This window comes from Thamnophis elegans, chromosome 1 (genome assembly GCF_009769535.1).
Source record: "Thamnophis elegans isolate rThaEle1 chromosome 1, rThaEle1.pri, whole genome shotgun sequence".
Lineage (NCBI taxonomy): Eukaryota > Metazoa > Chordata > Lepidosauria > Squamata > Colubridae > Thamnophis > Thamnophis elegans.
This window is the reverse complement of record NC_045541.1, coordinates 167,301,693-167,322,516: the sequence shown is the minus strand read 5'-3', so window position 1 is coordinate 167,322,516 and position 20,824 is coordinate 167,301,693. Positions and strand designations below refer to the sequence as shown.

Sequence of the window (20,824 nt, the reverse complement as noted above, 5' to 3'; positions counted from 1 at the left end):
TAAGTGACCCAGGGCTATTGTTTGCCCAGCACAAAGCCCCTGACTCTCTAACATGATCTGAACCGAACCATTTCTCTGTAAAGGTGGTAAAGGAACTAAATTTATTTCATGCTGAGCCAGATCAGCATAAGCATTTTACGATGCAGATTTCACTAAGCTCCGAAAACCAAATCTGCTATAACCCAGGCAAACACAAGATGGCAGTAAAGGATTGCTTTTTCTGGATCTCTCTGCTGCCATCTATTGGCTATGCAGACCTTGCAATTCAAACATTGTACAGTAGCAGTATTAGATGATAGCTAGAAGATGTACATCATTTTCTAAGTGTGTGGAGTTGCCTTCATACAAAATATGAAAAAAGATACTCACCAGAAGTGAAAAAAGCTGCGAATTATGCGGTGGGGGGGGGGAGGTTGGAAGTGAATTATTTCTGCAAAAGATGAGGAAGAAAGATGGACAGAGAGAAAAAAAAAGTTAAAAAAACATAGTCAAAGAATAAAGATTAGTAAACGAGGCTGAGAAAATACAGAGGGTTTTTTGGAAGAGGGAGAATGATGTGAAGTTTTATATAAATCAAGCAAATCTACCTTGGTAAAATGTTTATTTCTTTACTTTTATGGCCACCTATCTCACAAGAAGTGCCTGGGAAGCAGCATAATATAAAGATATCAAACTAATATGTCAAAAAGTAGTTGTTAGTAAAAAGTTAATACTTACCTCTCTATTAAATTCCTATGGTCACCCAATATATGGAACATAAAGAATGGGTAGAGAAGTTTTAAGTGCAAATGCTGGCAGAGAAGTATGGTATGTAGTCTCTTGAGAGAAATCTTTGCCTCCCGGAGAAAGTTGTCAGAAAATCTCAGCAGGTGGTAGCATCTCCCTGAACTTGGCTGACTTCAAAAAAAGCAAGCTGGGTGGTATTTACTGTAGATGGGGTAATCTAAAAATATTTCAGAAGACATTGATGGCAAAGGACTTCACTATTGTATCCATGAAACAAGCTTGGATGTTGCCCCGTGGTTGTGAGAATTTAGCTTGACTCCCAGTTAGGCTGTATCATTTGTCTCCTAAAGGTGTCCTTAGTATAGAAGGATATTAGCAGCTGTCACATTCCCATCAATTTAGTCCAGTATTTCTCAACCTTGGCAACTTGGCTGAAATGTTTTAGAGACTAGAATGGCAGCCATTGAGGCTACCGTAATGTGGGAGTCACATCCTTCATATAAATGCAGGTAGTCTTCAACTTACAACCCAAATTCTGGTTGTAAGTCATTGCAGTTGTTAAGTGGGTTGCTATGTTGCCAGACTCTATTTTACATCATTTTTTGTGATGGTCGTTAAATGAATCCATTTTACACAATGGATCCTTTTTGCAAGTAACCAGCAAACAACTGACAAAAGCCAAAAAAATTATAGGCAGCCAAGTGACCGGTTGTAAGTTGAGGACTACCTGTGATTGCAGTCAACAGAATGGTTACTGTATTCTGAACAATCTTCAAGGACAGCCCCATATAGATGCCTTGTAATAGTCCAGATGGGCTAAATGTAAGGTTACTTGTACTTCTGAATTTGCTTTCGCGGTACCTGTCCAGAAAAAAGTTTTCAAGCTGAAAAGTCCCAGGGCATTAGAAACAATTAGGAAAGTGAATGGAGATAGGATTGATGGGTTGGATAGTCATTTGGATCTGGTATACACTACCTCAGCTGAGGAAAAAGGTCAGTCTTGTTCCTTGCCCCTTTGTCATATTAATGAAATGTAATTTGCTCTTTGATTGAACTGAGAGATTTCTGTACTAGCACAGTCTCAGGAAAGAGTAATTTTGCCTTTTATTTCAAGTTTTGTTCTTATGTTCTCCTGAAACTATCCCTCTTCTTCCACCAGATGAAATATGTGACTATTTTGGGGTGAAGATTGCCATGTACTTCGCATGGTTGGGCTTCTACACATCAGCCATGGTATACCCTGCTGTCCTTGGCTCCCTCCTCTACACCTTCACAGAGAATGATCAGGTGAGGCGTTGAAGGGCATAGCAATGGCATGATGGCATGAGTGGAAGGCTGGGTGGAAAAGGAAATGGTTGTTTGTGTTTTGGCATCCTGAAAGGGAGCAGATTATGCGGAAGAGTTTGAAAAACAAACGCCCTTTAAGAATTTAGTGGGAAAAGGGCAGAGAGAGGAACCCCCCCCCAAAAAATGCTGATCTACAAGAGAGGTGGATAGCTGTCCCTAAAACTATTCTTACTGCCCCTGCTACCTTTGGACATCCAGTTCCCCTCCCTCTTTGCTATCAGTGAGATCCATGCAGATGTAAATGGTGGAGAAAAACACTATTTAAGTTCCGTTCAGAATGCTGGAAATTGTGAGAATGGAAAGGCTCCTTTTGACAGATTTGACGCTGCCTAAAATTGCCATATTCACCTGCCTATGGCAGAATCCAAACGCATGCAGACAGGTGGAAGAAGAACTTATCTTTATCTGTCTATTTTATTTCTATGCCGGGGTTCCTCAGTCTTGGCAACTTGAAGATGCAAATGGTTCTCCTTAAGCCTGGGGGTGAAATCTTACACCCCTCAGAGAGGGCCTGCAACTTGGGTGTCCTCCTGGACCCACAGCTGACACTAGAACATCATTTCTCAGCTGTGACCAGGGGAGCTTTTGCCCAGGTTCGCCTGGTGCACCAGTTGCGGCCCTACCTGGACCGGGAGGCACTTCAAATGGTCACTCATGCCCTCGTCACCTCAAGACTTGACTACTGTAACGCGCTCTACATGGGGCTGCCCCTGAAAAACGTTCGGAGACTACAACTGGTCCAGAATGCAGCCGCGTGAGCGATATTGGGTGTATCAAGATACACCCATGTTACACCTATCCTCCGCGAGCTGCACTGGCTCCTGATCGGACTCCGAACACGCTTCAAGGTGCTGGTTATCACCTTTAAAGCCCTGCATGGCCTAGGGTCTGGATATCTACGGTACCGTCTTCCGCCACACACCTCCCAGTGTCCGATAAGATCCCACAGGGTGGGCCTTCTCCGGGTGCCGTCAACTAGACAATGTCATTTGGCGCCTCCTCGAGGGAGGGCCTTCTCTGTAGCTGCCCCGGCCCTATGGAACGATCTACCCCCAGAGATCCGGACCCTCCCCACTCTCGCAGCCTTCCGCAAAGCCATTAAGACCTGGCTTTTCCGGCAGGCCTGGGGCTGTTGATCTCTTGAATGAGGTCCAGCCCCATTAAGTTGAGTGCATGTTGTATCTCTTTTCACTTGTCTTGTCTTCTACTTTTTAAACTTTTTAGTATTCCTTTTATTGTTTTTATGTAAGCCACCCAGAGTCCTTCGGGATTGGGCGGCATATAAATTTATTAAACTCGAATTCGAACTTCTCCACTGATGATCACAAATGGGACTGGAACTTCTGTGGCTAAGCAAAATGGCCATTAAATGAGTCACAACCAATTTTATGATATATGATAACGGATCAGAGCCTGTGGCTTAGTGGTTAACACATCTGCCTAATATATAATATAGCCCAGGTTCGAATCCCAGTAAGGGTATGGCTAGCTGATGAGAGCTAAATAGCTTGAAATAGATCTATACTAGTCTCCCTTTATTTATTTATCAGCACAAATACTACACACACACGTGTGTGTGTGTGTGTGTGTGTGTGTGTGTGTGTATATTGCTGTGGTCCTTAAGCAAATCACTGTGATCATTTAAGTGAATCACACAGTCTGTCAGGGTTCCAAATAGCATTCAAAACTAAATCAGAATCTAAGGCAAAGTATTGCTCAACGTTCCAATTTATTGAGAGAGCCATGTTGGCACATCTGGGAAAACCCAAATCTGAAAGCTTCCCGGTTTTCCTCACCCAATTGAAAGTTCAAGATCTTGCCCCCACAACCAAAAGTCCATCACATGGTCCAATCTTCCATTGCCATGCTGGCAGTTCCACCCATCCAGATCCGGTCAGGTGCAGAGGTGCAAAGACAAAGGATGACCTTGGCTTTCTAGAAAGAATTTTGTTATGGCTACATACCATCTAACTCAACCCCCCTTCCCATTTTCCCACAATAGAAAATGCATAGTAGAATAATAGAAAGTGTGGCAGGCCAAAGATCCAAAAGAAAAGATGGCTGCAGGCCTATTAATGACACAGTCATTAATAGAATTCTGCTTTCCCCATTGCCTTTACTTGTTAGAAGATAGCTAGGAAGGTGGCGAATGATGATAATGTGACCTTGGGATTCTGCAACCATTATAAATAACACATTTTGGTCACATGACCACAGAGATGCTGTGACAATTCTGAGTGTGAAGACCACTCCTAAGTGTGAGGACCATATATCTTTTAGCACTGTTGTAACTTCAAATAATTGCTAAATGAATGGTCATAAGTTTAGAAGTACCTGTTGTCAGGGTTCCAAGTAACACCCCCAGCAAAAGAAAATTCTGAGACTTGAGTTTCCTCAAAGTTCCACTTTATTAGAGATGTCATATTGGCACATCTGGGGAAAAACGAATCTGAAAGTTTTCCCCACCCAAAAAGTAAGTTCAAGTCCCTGCCTAGCACCCACATGTCCATCACATGGCCCAATCAGGCACCATCCAAGACTGGAGATGCCTCCCAGTCACCTCATTGCAGCTGCCGGTGACTCTCTGAGAAAATAATGTTATTATGGTTATATATCACCCATACTCTATATAATCCCCCCTCCCATTTTTCCACAATAGAAAACGTGAAAGGCGTGAAGGCCCAATGTAAAAGATGGCTTCTAGGTCTGACACCTATCTGGACCTCAGTTCCCAGAATTCCCCAAGCAGCATAGTGATTAGGGAATTCTGGGAGTTGAAGTCCACACATTTTCAAGTCCCCAGGATGAACAAACTCTGCTCTATGCACATATAGGCCCATCCACCCTGTCACTTAGATGTCCTCTCTAGATTCCTACAAAGGCTGCCAATTCCTATGCTAACAAAAAAGGAATAGGAACACTCACGTTCCATTTACAAGTTTTTGTCTGGAGGCTCACCTTATTTCCTGCTTCATGATCATTTAATGCTTCCATTTCGTTCTTGCCAAGAAGCCCTTAATCCTGTTAGCCAAGGAATTGCAAAGGAGAACCTGGAAGAGACTGAAGCGTCAGCATTTTCAGCATCATTAGCTTCTGAATAGGAGGAGCCATCTTGTCCAAGGATGGTGCAGAGAGAAATAGAAGTTTTCTTTTCCTCTTTCTGTGAAGGGTAATCCGATCCTAACATTGTTGCTCAGCTATAACTGCCATCATCATCATTGGCCACACAGGTAGTCCACGACTTATGGCCACAATTGTCAGCTGTGACCAGGGGGGCATTTGCCCAGGTTCGCCTGGTGCACCAGTTGCGCCCCTACCTGAACCGGGAGGCTCTCACAACAGTCACTCGTGCCCTTGTGATCTCTAGGCTGGAGTACTGCAATGTGCTCTACATGGGGCTGCCCTTGAAGAGTATTCGGCGACTTCAGCTAGTCCAGAATGCGGCTGCGCGAGCGATTGTGGGTGCACCTCGTTTCACCCACATAACACCTATCCTCCGCGAGCTGCACTGGCTACCTGTTGATCTCCGGATACGCTTCAAGGTGCTAGTTGTCACCTACAAAGCCCTTCATGGTATTGGATCTGGGTACTTGAGAGACCGCCTTCTGCCAATTACCTCCACTCGACCAATTAGATCCCACAGATTAGGCCTCCTCCGAGTTCCATCCGCCGGCCAGTGTCGACTGGCGACTACCCGGAGGAGGGCCTTCTCTGTGGCAGCTCCGACCCTATGGAACGAACTCCCCGTGAAGATTCGTACCCTCACCACCCTCCAGACCTTCCGCATAGCCCTTAAAACCTGGCTGTCCCGACAGGCCTGGGGCTAAAGACCTTCACCGTACCCGAATAGTATGAATGTTGTGCTTTTAACGATGTATTGTCCTATATGTAACTTGGTTTGTCCCCCCCTTCCCTTGAACTGTGAGCTGCCCTGAGTCCCCCCAGGGAAAAGGGCGGCATACAAATATTAATAAATACTAAATACTAAATACAATTGAGCCCAAAATTTCTGTTGTTAAGCGAGACATTTGTTAACTGACCTTTGCCCCATTTTACAACATTTCTTGTCATAGTTGTTGAGTGGATCTCTGCAGTTGTTAAGATAGAAACATAGTTGTTAAGTGAATCTGGCTTCTCCATTGTCAGAAGGTTGCAAAAGGGTATCATATGACCCTAGGACACTGCAACGGTCATAAACACGAGTCTATTGCAAAGCATCTGAATTTTTGGCCACATAACCATGGAGATGCAGCAGTGGTCGTAAGTGAGAAAAATGGACATAGGTTTTTCAGTGCTGTTGTAATTTCGAATGGTCACTAAACAAACAGTTGTAAATCGAGGATTATCAGTACTTTTTCTTTAGAACTGTTTATTGCTGTTATTCAGTGCTTTATTGGCTGCATTTCAGAGTTATCTTTGCCAGAGCAGCTTTGGGCCTCAGCACATAGACAGTTGCTACAAACTTAGAATAGGGGTGACAAACTATTAGGTTTTATTTAGAAAACCTAATAGAACTCTGGTTATTCCAGAGCTATAAAAGTATAACAAATAAGATATTAATGAAAACCACAAATAGAATAAAATACTCCTGTAAAAATCCCAGTTAGGATAATTAAAGAAAAATTCTTAAGGTTGCCTTAAAACAAGCCAGAGAATTCATGCATAACTTTCCAGGAATAGATTTCTAGAAAATTAATGGAAAAGACCCCATGGCCAGTTCTCACCACCCCAAGATTTTTTATTTATTGATTTTATTTATGAAATTTATATCCCTGCCAACCTAGCAGTTCAAAAGCATGCAACTGAAAGTAGATCAACAGGTAGTGCTTTGATGGGAAAATATCAAGGATGTGAAAGCAGGAATGTAATAGTAACTTATAGGCCACCCTTCTCACTATCCAAAGATTATTTGGATAGGACCTCTAGCTGAAGGAGCATAGAATTGGGCCTCAGCACATAGACAGTTGCTACAAACTTAGAATAGGGGTGACAAACTCATGTCGTCATGGAGGATGTCACGTGACCTATCGGGACCATTCCCCCATTCGCTAAACTCAGCGTGGGTGTGGCCAGCGCATGACACATTTGGCCCACGGGCCAGGAGTTTGAACTAGAACAGTGTTTCTCAACCTTGGCAACTTGAAGATGACTGGACTTCAACTCCCAGAATTCCCCAGCCAGCAAATGCTGGCTGGGGAATTCTGGGAGTTGAAGTCCAGACATCTTCAAGTTGCCAAGGTTGAGAAACACTGAACTAGAAGGATGCGTTGTGATGTCATCAGTGGTGGGATTTTTAAAAAATTCTACCAGTTTTGTGGGCGTGGTTTGGTAGGTGTGGCATGGCTTGGTGGGTGTGGCTGGGGAACGATACTGCAAAATCCCCATTTCCACCCTACTCCAGGAGAAGGATACTGTAAAATCTCCATTCCCTCCTCACCCCACTAACCTGCTTTCCAACTCCGTTCTGTGTAGGACAACTAAAGAAGATCCAGCCGATCAGCTGGGACTCCAATCAGCTAGGACTTGGGAGCAGCAAATAGATGGGGGAGGGGCCATTCAGAAGTGTTATTTGCCAGTTCTCCGAATCCACTCAACATTTCCACTACCGGTTCACCAGAACCGGTCAGAACCGGCTGAATTCCACCTCTGGATGTCACGATGAATACATGTTATATTAAAGGCTCAGGCAGGCTTTCCTGACTTTCCCTGGCACTACACATCAGGGAACGTATGCGTCTGTCACTCAGGGATGGTTGCATAGGCCACTGAAACAGCAAAGCACAGAACAGGAAGTTGGATCAACCAATCAGCATGCAGGACGCACACCCCATGCCACACACAGTTGGGATTGGGGAGGCGTGTGCATCGACCCGACTGCAGCCACCTGCAACCTATACCTGCCCATCCAACTCTTTGCAACACATGTTTGCAGCGACACAAACAGGCAGTTGTGGGCAACTCTAAAACAGCCTGTAGTTGTTGCATGATGTTGCATGCAAGTATGGAAATCAGTGGCTTGGGCATGATGTCACCACACATTCTGTGTCATCTCCTTTTACCCCCAAGAATCCTAATGGGCCTGAGCAACTGATGACAAAATTCTGGCAGGCTGAGATGGATGCAACTAATCCCTGGGTTGGCCCCGTCTTAACCTTGTAAAGGTTAAAACCATGTTTCTTTGGCCCTGGAACTAAATAGGCTAGGAATGTAGAAGGGCTATAAGGGTGTAATATGATCCAAGCCCTGAACTCTTTGTGAATCTTTTGATGTCATATTCTGCCAAGTGAGGGTGGTTGTTGTTTTTTTTTAAAGGAAGAGATAAGCTACAAGCATCTCGTAGCTGGATTACTTTCACTTTAGAATCCAATTTGGCTTTCAGCTGTTAAAGTGAAGACTTCTTTCAGTTCTTAACTAGCAGCCTCTCTCTGGATAGACATGGAGGCTAATCAACCACCTGATAGCTAAGGAATGCACACGTGGTGCAGTTGTGACTCCTTGAGACTCTGAGCATACCATTATGTGGTGTGTATTACAGTAAACTCAAGACTTGTGTCACTTAAGGCAAGATTGTAAGATCTTCCTTCTCCAAATGCAATCATACTTGGCAAACCACTTAAAGCTAGGCAGAAATAGAACAGGGAATGTTTGGGATCAGTTAGAGCTTACTGTGTCATATCTAAGTCCCACTTTCTACTATTCTAACAGTGAGAAAGCTTTGTTTCTCTGTGAAGAAAGACACTGCAGAAACAATAAATGCCATTTGTAATTCCTGCCAGGATCTTCTATTCAGATTACCTGCCTGTATTCAATGAGATCATTTGACATTTTCTCTGTAATTTCTCGATGTTTAAAAATGTAACCAAAGAACCCCAATTCAACCCATGGCAGCTAATGCCATAATAAGTTCATGAGTTCTTCTATGTTTTACCTATCCATTCCCTATGGACAGGTACAAAAATCCAGTGCCAAATGATGATGATGATCAGACATTAACGGAGGATGGATCTAACATCTTTGGAAAAAATATCCATCTGCTCTAGTTCCAAGCCAGGAGAAAGGCACTGGAGACAAAATGGAGGCTGGAGGCTGATTGGAAAGAGGGTCCATTTATTGATGAAGCAGAAAAACCAAGCACATGTCATTCTGGATAGCTGACCACATGGAGTTGAGAATGGGGGCTGTTTATACCTTCTCTTGGGCTTTGCACCTGAACTTCCTGTTCCTGTGCAAGAACATTACTCTATTGGCTGTTGTCAGACTCCCATGGGGTCATGTAGGGGTCATGTTTGTCTGAGCTAAGTTTGGTTGAGGTTCGGACTGCCGATGCAAAGAAGGAGCATTGGGGTATTCCTATTGTGGCTGAGGGCTAATCCTACCTTTGTTCAGACCTTGCTTCAGGGAATTTCAAAATGTCCTGTCTTGGATGGATTTCTACCTGCAGTATTTATTGGCTTATGACTAGAGCTATCTGCCTCTTGATCTCTTAAGTGCTGGCATCTGCTGAGGGCTATTAAGAAAGGAGGCAATTGCTTTCTAAGAGCATGTTTCTCCATTTCTTCCTTAGGGGAAATAATATGAATATTTCTTAAAATATTTCACTCTTCTAGGAGAGGGATGGGTGCTAACTTTCTACAATCAGTTATAAATAGTCCTCAATATGCAACCATTTTTTTAATGACCATTTGAAATTACTACAACACTGGAAAAAATGACTTACAACTGGTCCTTGCTTTTATAACCATTGCAGCATCCCCACAGTCACATCACATGATCAATATTTGGGTGCTTGGCAATCAGCATGTGTGTATATGATGGTTTGCCTTGTGACCATCATGTGTCAGCCTTTTGCTATCTTCCCAGCTGGCTTTTGACAAACAAAGTCTCTAACGGAAGCTGGATTTGTACAACAACCACATGATTCACTTAACAACTGTAGTAATTCGCTTAACAGCTGTGGCAAAGAACGTCATAAAATCGGATTAACAACCGCCTTGCTAAGTAACTGGAATTCTGATCCCAATTGCCATTGTAAGTTGAGGACCAACTGTCATCATAACCAATTAAGTAAATGAAAGCTACCTAAGTCTGTAACTTTCCTTCCTGTTGATGAACCTCTGGGAAGCATCTGAGCATTGTTAAAAATAGGATGCTGGATCAGATGGGTGATTTGATCTGTTGAAAAGGGATCTTCTCTCTCTGTCAATGGCTACCAGTATCCATGGCTAACAATGCACCCTCCAGCTTCAAAGGCAGTCTACCTTTATTAGGGTAAACTCCTGTATCCTCCACAATGCTTCTGATCACCAACCAACCTTAAGGATTTTTACCACCAAGCCAGTCCCTATTTTTTTGGCTTCAGAGAAAGAGAAAAATAGATTGTCTGTCTGTCTGTCTGTCTGTCTGTCTATCTATCTGTGTGTGTGTGTGTGTGTGTGTGTGTGTGTGTGTGTGTGTGTGTGTGTATGTGTATGTGTTCCAGAATAACTCTGCATTTACAACCAAACTTGGTACACAGATGACTTACTCTCTGGAAACAAATACTGTGAGGGTAAGACACTCTTAAAAAACCCCGGTGTGTGTGTTCTGTTAAGATACAGCCGTGCCTTAAAATGGCTTCTACTGTACTGCCGTAAAATGGCTTCTACTGTAAAGCACAGTGGAGTTGCCATGGTAACAGCTCCACCATACTCCACAAGGGGGCTCCCTCTGGTAAGGGGGGAAATCCAACATTAGAAATTACATTTGGTCCGGACATTTTCCCCCTATAAATAAATACCCGGGCAATGTCGGGTTATTGGCTAGCTAGTATATACTGTGTGTGTTTGTGTGTGTGTGTGTGTGTGTGTGTTTAATGACTAGATATGAGTACAACTAACGACAAAAGGAACCTCTTTGTGCAAAGGAGATCATCTTGAGATGTCAAATCCAAAGAGTGGGTGAAATGTTCCCATTCTGAAATGTTTCAAGTGCACTGCAGCATCCTGTTTTGAGTGGAATGGACTGTCTGGAACATTTTGCAAAGATTTCAGGCTCAAAAACAGAATTGATGCAACCATTTACATTTGCAGCCAGAACCAGTCTTATGCTCAAAGCAGCACCGTTCACACTTGAAATGAGACACGTCTGACGTTTTGTGCTAGGAATATTTTGAAAAGAAATGCTTGGCATTCTACTGAAAAGGTGCAGAGGGAAGGGCTGTTCCCTTCCTATCTTACCAGGCCTGGCTGGCTGGCCGGCCATCATCGGAAGATAAATTTTGGTTAAACTTCAGGCCAAGATTGCTGGTTGTTAATCAGAGGTGGATTGCTCCCAGTTCGGACCAGTTCAGGAGAACTGGTAGTGATAATTGGGCGTGGGTCACCAAATTGGTGGTGAGGGCTGGCTGGCCACGCCCCCAAACCTGCTCGTTCTAATGCTCACCCTGCCTCGTCTTTGCCATGTGTATCCACACAACTGCCTCCTAGAGCCTACACACAGGAAAGCAGCATGGGCTGCTCAGGGAGCCCCGAGGCTTCGCAACCACCACCTCCTAAGTGGGATTGAGCCTCCCTGCCTCCTCAATGCACGGAGGCAGGAGGCAGCAGTTTCGTTTGCTGCTTGCAAGCTCCAGTGGAGGGGTGAGCAGCCAAGCGAGCATGTTAGGATCTGCCGGCTGCCTCTAATCTGCAGTTTACTTGTGAGTTTACCCATCAGCAGGGTACTTGGCAACTGGCTGATTATTGGCTTGCTCCGTCAGCTGCTGCCCCCCATCCCCGGAGCTCACGGGCAGCAAACAAAACCATGCACTCTTCAGACCCTCCAGCTCTCCTGTGTTCAGCTTGGCACGGCTCGAGTTCCTGCTTTCTTCGGCCTTTTTAAAAAGAAGTTTTACAGCGTATTTTATTTCCCATCTCCAATCTGAAACATAAATTTGCCAAGCCACGCCCACAAAATAAGCCACGCCCACAGAACCGGTAGTTAAAAAAAATTGAAACCCACCCCTGTTGTTAATGTTATCTTTGAACTTGGCTGTTTTCTTGCAGATGTTTCATCACCAAAACCAACATCTCCCAAAAAAACATCTACCCAAACTAACATCTAACATCAGTGCTAGACTAGCAACCCTGAGCTACCAATATTTTTCTTTATTGGTGACATTCTCATCCCGGGAGAATAGTTGGAGTTGACTTTTCTGATTGATGGATAGCTGGGATAAACAACCTTCTTTAGAAGCTGTTAAAACAGTGGGAAATCCCCTCTTTCTTTGCTCTCCATTAATCATCTCTTCCCTTCCTAATTAGACCAGCCGGGACATTTGCTCTGTTATATTTGCCATCTTCAATGTTATCTGGTCCACGCTGTTCCTGGAGGAGTGGAAACGCCGAGGAGCCGAATTTGCATACAAATGGGGAACTTTGGACACACCAGCAGAATCCATCGAAGAGCCTCGGCCGCAGTTCCGGGTCAGTAATGTCTGATCTAGCTCAGAAAAGAAGAAAATGCAAGTTTGAAAAATAATAATTACTTGTGCTGCCCAGGTCCATGGATAAAATCTAAGCATGTCACACAGATATCTGAGCATTCATAGCCATCCTATTGTCTACCTCTCATTTAGCCCAGGATTCTCTGCTCTGTTCAATTCAATTTATATGCCTTTGTTGTGTCCAGCATGTTACTCCTTATGATTTTAACTGGGTACCTATTACTTGCAAAAGTGAGAAAACATCAAGGCTAGGGAGATAGATTTGCCTAAAGGCCTAAATCCAGTCTCTCCTCTAACCTAGTTAACCCTCAAAAACTTGAGAACTGGGAAATACAGAGTGCCAGCAGATGGAAAGTGGACCAAAATCCTCAGGTGCACCTCAAGTCGCAATGGCAGGAGTAACAAAAACATTACGACTTAGGACCACAGTGGGCTGTTCCACTATGGTTATAACTCAGAGATTATCTGCAGTTGTTCTCTTGGTCCTGTAACAAGGCTAAGGACTGTCCCCAAAGAATCCCCCAAGAGTCCCCCAAGTCTTGGCGATGTCAACCTTGTCATCCGAAACCAGGCTTAATAGCAGTGACTGTGTGAGGGATCTTGGAGTCTTAGTGGACATCCAATTAAACATGAGCCAGCAGGGTGCAGTGGCAGCTAAAAAAGCCAACGCAATCCTAAATTGCATTAACAGAGGGATACAATCAAGATCAAGGAGGTACTAATACCACTCTATAAAGCCCTAGTAAGACCACACCTAGAATACTGCATCCAGTTTTGGTCACCACACTATAAAAAAGATGTTGAGACTCTAGAAAGAGGGCAGAGAAGAGCAACCAGGATGATTAGGGGACTGGAGGCTAAAATATGCAATGCAGGAACTGGGCATGGCTAGTCTAGTGAAGAGAAGGACCAGGGGAGACATGATAGCAGTCTTCCAATATTTGAATGGCTGCCACAGAGAGGAGGAGGTCAAGCTATTTTCCAAAGCACCTGAAGGAGCAATAATGGATGGAAACTGACCAAGGAGTGATTCAACCTAGAAATAAGGAGAAATTTTCTGACAGTGAGAACAATCAACCAATGGAACAGAAGTTGCCTTCGGAAGTTGTGGGAGTTTCATCACTAGAAGCTTTCAAGAAGAGACTGGACTGCTATCTGTCAGAAATGGTGTAGCATCTGCTTGGGTTGGACTAGATGACCTACAAGGTCCCTTCCAACTCTGCTAATCTGTATCTCCTTTCTTTGCAGGGTGTGAAGCGCATCAGCCCAGTGACTAACACGGAAGAGTTCTACTACCCGCCTTGGAAGCGGTTGCTCTTCCAGTGTTTAGTGAGCTTGCCCATTTGTATCTTCTGCCTCTCCTTTGTCTTCCTTACCATGCTGGGCTGCTTCGAATTGCAGGTGAGGTGTTCCTGGCATTGTGGGTAGACAGGGTCCACAATCCAGTCCCAGGGTCTTTTCTCATTTCCTGCTTTCATCAGACGTTCTGGCTGTCCATCACGCAAGGCTGGCCTTATCTTGCCCTAGCCTACATTTAGGCAAAAAAACCTAAATGCACAGGTACAGTATAGCAATAGCAATAGCAGTTAGACTTATATACCCCTTCATAGGGCTTTCAGCCCTCTCTAAGCGGTTTATAGAATCAGCATATCGCCCCCACAGTCTGGGTCCTCATTTTACCCACCTCGGAAGGATGGAAGGCTGAGTCAACCCTGAGCCGGTGAGATTTGAACCGCCGAACTGCAGATAACAGTCAGCTGAAGTGGCCTGCAGTACTGCACTCTAACCACTGTGCCACCTCGGCAAGGTGGTACCTTGCTCAATAGTAATAACTGTGAAAGGGATCTTGGAGTCCTAGTGGACAACCATTTAAATATATCAGCCAGCAGTGTGCAGCAGCTGCCAAAAAAGCCAATTTTTGGTGCAATTCACACCATTCATTTGCAGTGGTTCAGGTCTGGCCTGCACAGCTCAGGAAAAGCAGTAAGTAGTGAGCTGTTTCTGGGAAATGAGAGGAACTGAAGCTAGGAGCTGCACCCATTCTTTGGAACAGCCCCTGTTGACATTCGACTTGCCTCCATCCTGCTGTCATTTAGGAAAACACTTAAGTTGAGCTCTTTTGTGGAGCATTTCTAGATTGAGCTGATATCATCTGAGTTAATTAGATTAGTAATTAGATGGCAGGATTAATTTGGTGGATATGTGTTAGTAATTGATGTTATTGATTGATGCTGATTGGCTTATATGGTTACTTTATCGGAGATGTTATTTTTATACAGTTTACTGGCAATATTTTAAATGTGTTTTCTTCACCAACTAAGAATCATGATTGAAATAGCAGAATGTAAATTGGATGGATGGATAAAGGATAGGATAGGATAGGAAAAGATAGGAATGGAATGGAATAGAATAGAATAGAATAGAATAGAAGGATCAGACAGACAGACAGACAGAAATAATCAACAACTGGGACCAGAATTTCTGTTGTTAAATAAGTCTCACCCAATTTTATCACCATTTTTGCAATGGTGGTTAAGTGAATCCCTGCAGTTATTAAGTGAATCAGATGATTGTTAAATGAATCCAACTCTCCCCATTGACTTGCTTGTTTGAAGCTAGCTGGGGAGTTCATAAATGGAGATCACATGGTCCTGAGATACTGTAATCATCATAAATACATGCTGGTTGCCAAGCACTTGAATGTTCATCACGTCATTCTATACAATGCAATGCAATGCAATGCAATGCAATGCAATGCAATGCAATGCAATGCAATGCAATGCAATGCAATGCAATGCAATGCAATACAATACAATACAATAGCAGAGTTGGAAAGGACCTTGGAGGTCTTCTAGTCCAACTCCCTGCCTAGGCAGGAAACCCTATACCGTTTCAAATAAATGGCTATCCAACATCTTCTTAAATACTTCCAGTGTTGGGGCATTCACAATTCTATGTTGGTTGTAAGTCAAGGACTATCTGTGGACTGCTTTGTTGATAGTCAAATGAATTATTGTTGTTTTTTTTAAAGAAAATGCTTAAATTCATAGAACAGAAATAATTGAGCAATAGGAATTGGTAGCAATAAGGAACCCGCTGCCTTTATCAAATGGCATTTGTATTTATCAGTTGTGATCTAATCCTGGCTCTCCAATCTGCTTCTTCCTCTTCCTTGACCAGGAATTTGTGCTGAGCATCAAGGAGCTGCCACGCCTTGTTCGCTTCTTGCCCAAAATCATGCTGGCCGTCATCGTCACAGTCTGTGATGAAATCTACAGAAAAATTGCCTACTGGCTAAATGATATGGGTAAATATCCACCTTGCATATCTTCCGATCCAAAGAAAACTAAGCTAAATCCTTAAATGGATCCGAGGAAACTTTCTGATTGTGTCCAACGCAAGAGATGCACAAAATCTGGGAATTTCCAAAAGCAGTCCAGATCAATATTTCTTAACTAGGCAGCTTTAAGATGTACGAACTTCAGCCCCCAGAATTCCCCAGCAAGGAATGCCGGTTGTGGAATTCTGGGAGTTAAAGTCCACACATCTTAAAGTTGCTAAGGTTGAGGAACACTGGTCTAGATGCTATGCAACTTTCCTCCCTAAATCGGGGAAAGGCCCACAAGAGAAAGAAGAGCAGAGAAAGGGGACAATGCAGCTAGTCTCCAGCTGAATGCTGTGAACCAAGGATGCTGAGCATTCTAGCAGTACTTACTAAAAATCTAAGATTGGAGCAACCTAATAAGTGGGATTAGGAACCAAAATAAAGCAAGGTATTGCAGTGCTAGTATCTACTTTCTCTTCCCATCTCTCTCTCTCCCTCTCTCCCTCTCCCTCTCTCTCTCTCTCTCTCTCTCTCTCACTCACTCACTCACTCTCTTTCACTCACTCACTCACTCACTCACTCACTCAGATAGCCCTCGACCTCTGACCACAATTGAGACCAAGGCTCTGGGCGGCCACTGATGACTCTGGAGTCTATCTGCGGGGGGCAGGGTCCCCCTCGCATTCCTCGTCTTCCCAGATGGGCTCCGGAGTCATCACCGGTCGCTCAGAACCTTGGCGAGATTCCACGCCATGGAAAACATAGGCGCACGCACCACTACCCCCGGCACAATTACAGACTCGGAGTCTTCGTTAACAGCCGGAACTTGTTCTCACTTGCCCGGGCTTCTGCAGAAGCTTCCCTCCAAAGCCCTCCAAAGCCCTCCAAGGGAGGAAGGGCCAGTTGGGAGAGGGGCCTTGGTCCTGTTCCGGGCTGTAATTGTGTGGCCCGTGTGCGTGCCTATGTTTTCTATGGTGTGGGGCTGCAGCCGGAATATGAAGAACGTGAGGGGGACCAGCAGGGCCTCGTCCTTCTGAAGAGGACCTGTCCCCGAAGAGGGGAGATGTGGTGGCATTGGTCTTGGGATGTTCTGCGGAGCCCCCCAGGGAAAAATGCTGCTGCCAGGTACTTTTAGCCATATATTTTAGTCCTATGACTGCAGAATGCTGCAAAAAATCATAAGTGGAGGCCAGTGGTTGAGTGTTTCAAATGTGATTGGAACACTCAACAAGGTGACCACAGTATGTGTGTCTGTGTCTATTTGTGTGTGCGTGTGTGAGAGAGAGAGAGAGAGAGACAGAGAGGGAGGGAATCAGAGACAGAAGGACAGACACACACACACACACAGAGACAGAGAGGGGGAGGGAGGAAGGGAGAGACAGACAGACAGAGAGACACACAGAGAGAGAGACATACACACAGAGTGATTGATTAAGTGAGTGAGTTAGAGACAGACGGAGGCACACATACAAATAAAAAGTGACAGAGAGAGATACACACAGAGAGACAGAGAGTGGGAGAGAGATAGAGACAGACAGAGAGAGAGACACACACACACAGTGAGTGAGAAACACACATACCCACAGAGTGACAGAGATGGGGGGAGGGAGGAGAGAGAGACAGAGTGATACACAGAAAGACAGACAGACAGACACAGAGAGAATGACAGAAAGAGAAAGAGAGAAAAAGAAAGGAAGAAAGAAAGAAAAAAAGAAAAAGAAAGTGGGAGAGAGAGATGAAAGAAAAAAAGAAAGAAAGAAAAAGAAAGAGAACTTATGACCACAATTGAGCCCAAAATTTTGGTTACTAAGCATGAGTGTCGTTAAGTGAGTTTCACCACATTTTGTGCAACTGTGCAACAAGTTGGATGCACCAAACAATGCTCTGCTATTTCACATTGTGCATACTGTCGCAAAATGTAGCAACGTAGTTTACTGTTGTTATATTAAGACTGTTACCAATGCTACATCATGCTTCAAGACAAAATTTCATTTATTTGTAATTAGAAATAAATATTTAACAATATATAATTACATATTGTTTTTGTGATTAATCACTATGCTTTAATTATGTTAAATTTTGTAACGTTCCCGTGGTTCGTCCATGAGGCCAATGTGGAGAAAAGACAGGAAAATACATCCTGCATATCAGATATTACCCATTACGATTCATAACAGTAGCAAAATTACAGTTATGAAGTAGCAACGAAAATAATTTTATGGTTGGGGGTCACCACAACATGAGGAACTGTATTAAAGGGTCGCGGCATTGGGAAGGTTGAGAACCACTGCTTTAGGGCAAGGGTCTCCAAACTTGGCAACTTTGAGACTTGTGGACTTCAACTCCCAGAATTTGGCACATTTGGAGACCCCTGTTTTAGGGGTATAGCTGTAGGAATGATTTTCAACAGTTTGATTGCCATGCCAAACTTACAGTAGCCAATGAAGATAATAAGTGCTTTGAAATTCTGTTTCTTGAGGGGCGGGGGGAGAAGTGGAATTTTTGTTTCTGACTTGGTAGAGCTCACGTTCTTTGATAGAATGGTGAGACTTCAGTTATGAAAGACAGAGAAGCATTGCAGGTGACCCCTGAAGCTAAGGCTGAACTGGAAAGGACCCTCGCTTTATGCATTTCTTCTGAGCTTCTCAACGGCACTTGCCTGGTGTAAGATACAGTACTGGATGAGCCCACTTGGATCTCACCTGGCAAGCCTGACCGTACCTGTCAAGGGTCACTCTTGTGCCACCATGAAATGCCAAGTGTTAGGGAATCAGACTTTTAAGACGCCATTGCTTACACAGCAGATATTGGCCCATATCAAATTCTCAGCCATAAGATGGTTACTCCTCAGAGAATCTTTTCCAGGATTGCCAGTACATTGTTGACACACGGTACCGAAAGAGGTTTGTTTATCAATTTTTTTTAAAATCAAATTTATAGGCCTGGGATGGCGAACCCGTGGCACTTGTGCCAGAGGTGGCATGCAGAGCCCTCTCTGTGGGCATGTGTATGGTCACTAGTTGCTCTTCCAGGTTCCGGTGCATCGGCACATGCTCCAGTTTCAGCACTCGGTGCTGAATAAGCCAATCATCACTGTTATAGGCTGTCCATCTTACCACAGTGAACCCTGCTTAGGTTCACTGCTGCCACTGAGAAATCAGTTTATTCTGGTTCTAGAAAAGACCCCTCCAAACTGCCACGTTTTACCTCCTCCTCATTCCTTTTCCTTGCAGAAAACTATCGCTTGCAGAGTGCCTACGAAAAACACCTCATCATCAAAATGGTCTTGGTAAGTCGAGCCTTTTTGAAGGCTTCTGTTCCAATTCTAAAAGTAGGACACAGTCTCAAAAATCCAGTAGAATGAGCTTCTCCAGACAGGAACCTCTTCCTTTCGATGGCTTCCGTTTTCTTTGGTGAGCCTTGGCAAGAAGGTCCCTCAGTTGGTAAGATTACAGGTAGTCTTCAACCTACAACTGGTTGCTTTGGGACCAATTGAAGGTCTGATGGAACTATCCTGAAGATATCTATGATGGTTCCACCACAAAACCGCGTTCGACTAAAGCGCGCTCGACGAAACCGCGTAGCTGACATCATCAACAGGGCGACAACAGTGTGGAGACAGAAGCACGCTGTAAACGCTAAACCTAAAATTAACACCTAAACCTAACCCCCCTAAACCTAATCCTAAACCTAACCCTAAACCTAATCCTAACCCTTAACCTAACCCTAAAGCTAACCCTAAAGCTAACCCTAAACCTAACCCTTACCTTAAGTTGAACCGGCTTGCTTTCAAAGCACTATTTAAAGCGCCCTTCTTTCTCCACGCTCGCTGTTGTCGCCCTGTTGATGACGTCAGTGACGCGGTTTAATCGGGCGCGGCTTAGTCGAGCGCGGTTTTGTCGTGCCACGATCTATGACTCAGACTTGAAATTCTGATGATCAGCCTCCTTTAGGGTCACATGTCCAAAATTCAGGTGCTTGGCAGATGGTCACAAATCTGGCAGTTTGCAGCCTATTTTACAAAAAAACCCAAACGGCCCTTACCTCTGTTTTTTGGCAAAACTAGGCCATAGCAAACCAAGCGTTCCCTTAATAACCACTGTGTTTGCTTAATGGCCACCATGTTCTTAAGGACTGCTGCCAAAAAAGTTTATAAAACCATGTGACCAACTCACTTTACAACCGTCACAGTGTAGCTCCATTATGGTCACGATTCAAAGACTACCTGTAATGCTGCTATTTAATGCTGCTAATCATACTTACCCACCAAAATTTTGATGGTGATGCGGTGTGCAAAAATGCACACTTTTTCTTCCTTTATTTGGACTGTTTATTCTCAATGAACTTTCGTCTTGTTTTGATTTTAGCAGTGCTATTTTTGTTCAATGGTTCAGCAACAGCCCCATGGTAAATTGCCCAAAGCTAGAGATAAAACAATGAGACAGCCTTAATCTTGTCCCAAAGGTGCTTCTTAATCTTGTCCAAGAAGCTTCTTCAGCTCTGAGAGGATAGTAGAGAATGGAGGCATTTATACTCCTTGCAGATAGCTGGTCATTTGCTTTCTTTTTTGACCAGCTGTCTGCAAGGAGTATAAATCCTTCCATTCCCCACCATCCACTCAGAGCTTCTTGGATGAGAAGCGAAACATCTTCAAAGAAAACCGAGAAAGTCCAGTTGCTTCCTGAAAAAAGCACCTTTGAGACAACCATGAATTGGATGATTGAGAATCTCCATAGACATTTAGTCTTAGTCTTGTTACATCAGTTCTCTCTCTTACAGCTTTCTGTTTCTCTCTTCTCCAAACAGTTTCAATTTGTAAATTCATACCTAAGTCTTTTCTACATTGGATTCTACCTCAAAGACATGGACCGCCTCAAGGAGGTATGGCAATCGTGAGTTTGGAGGGCGACAGCCAAGGGAAAATGGGAAAGGGGTAAATTGCACTGGGCTCTATTGCAACCAGA

At 44.0% G+C, this 20,824-nt stretch overlaps 1 protein-coding gene across 1 annotated transcript in view; it reads left to right on the top strand.

Moving 5' to 3' along the window:
- ANO8 (anoctamin 8) overlaps positions 1 to 20,824 on the top strand; it is an 84,567-nt gene that overhangs the window by 38,362 nt on the left and 25,381 nt on the right. The window contains 6 exon segments of the mRNA XM_032208397.1: positions 1,886 to 2,013; positions 12,354 to 12,515; positions 13,784 to 13,936; positions 15,716 to 15,842; positions 19,094 to 19,149; positions 20,667 to 20,741. Of these exon segments, the coding sequence (XP_032064288.1) occupies positions 1,886 to 2,013; positions 12,354 to 12,515; positions 13,784 to 13,936; positions 15,716 to 15,842; positions 19,094 to 19,149; positions 20,667 to 20,741 (701 nt within the window).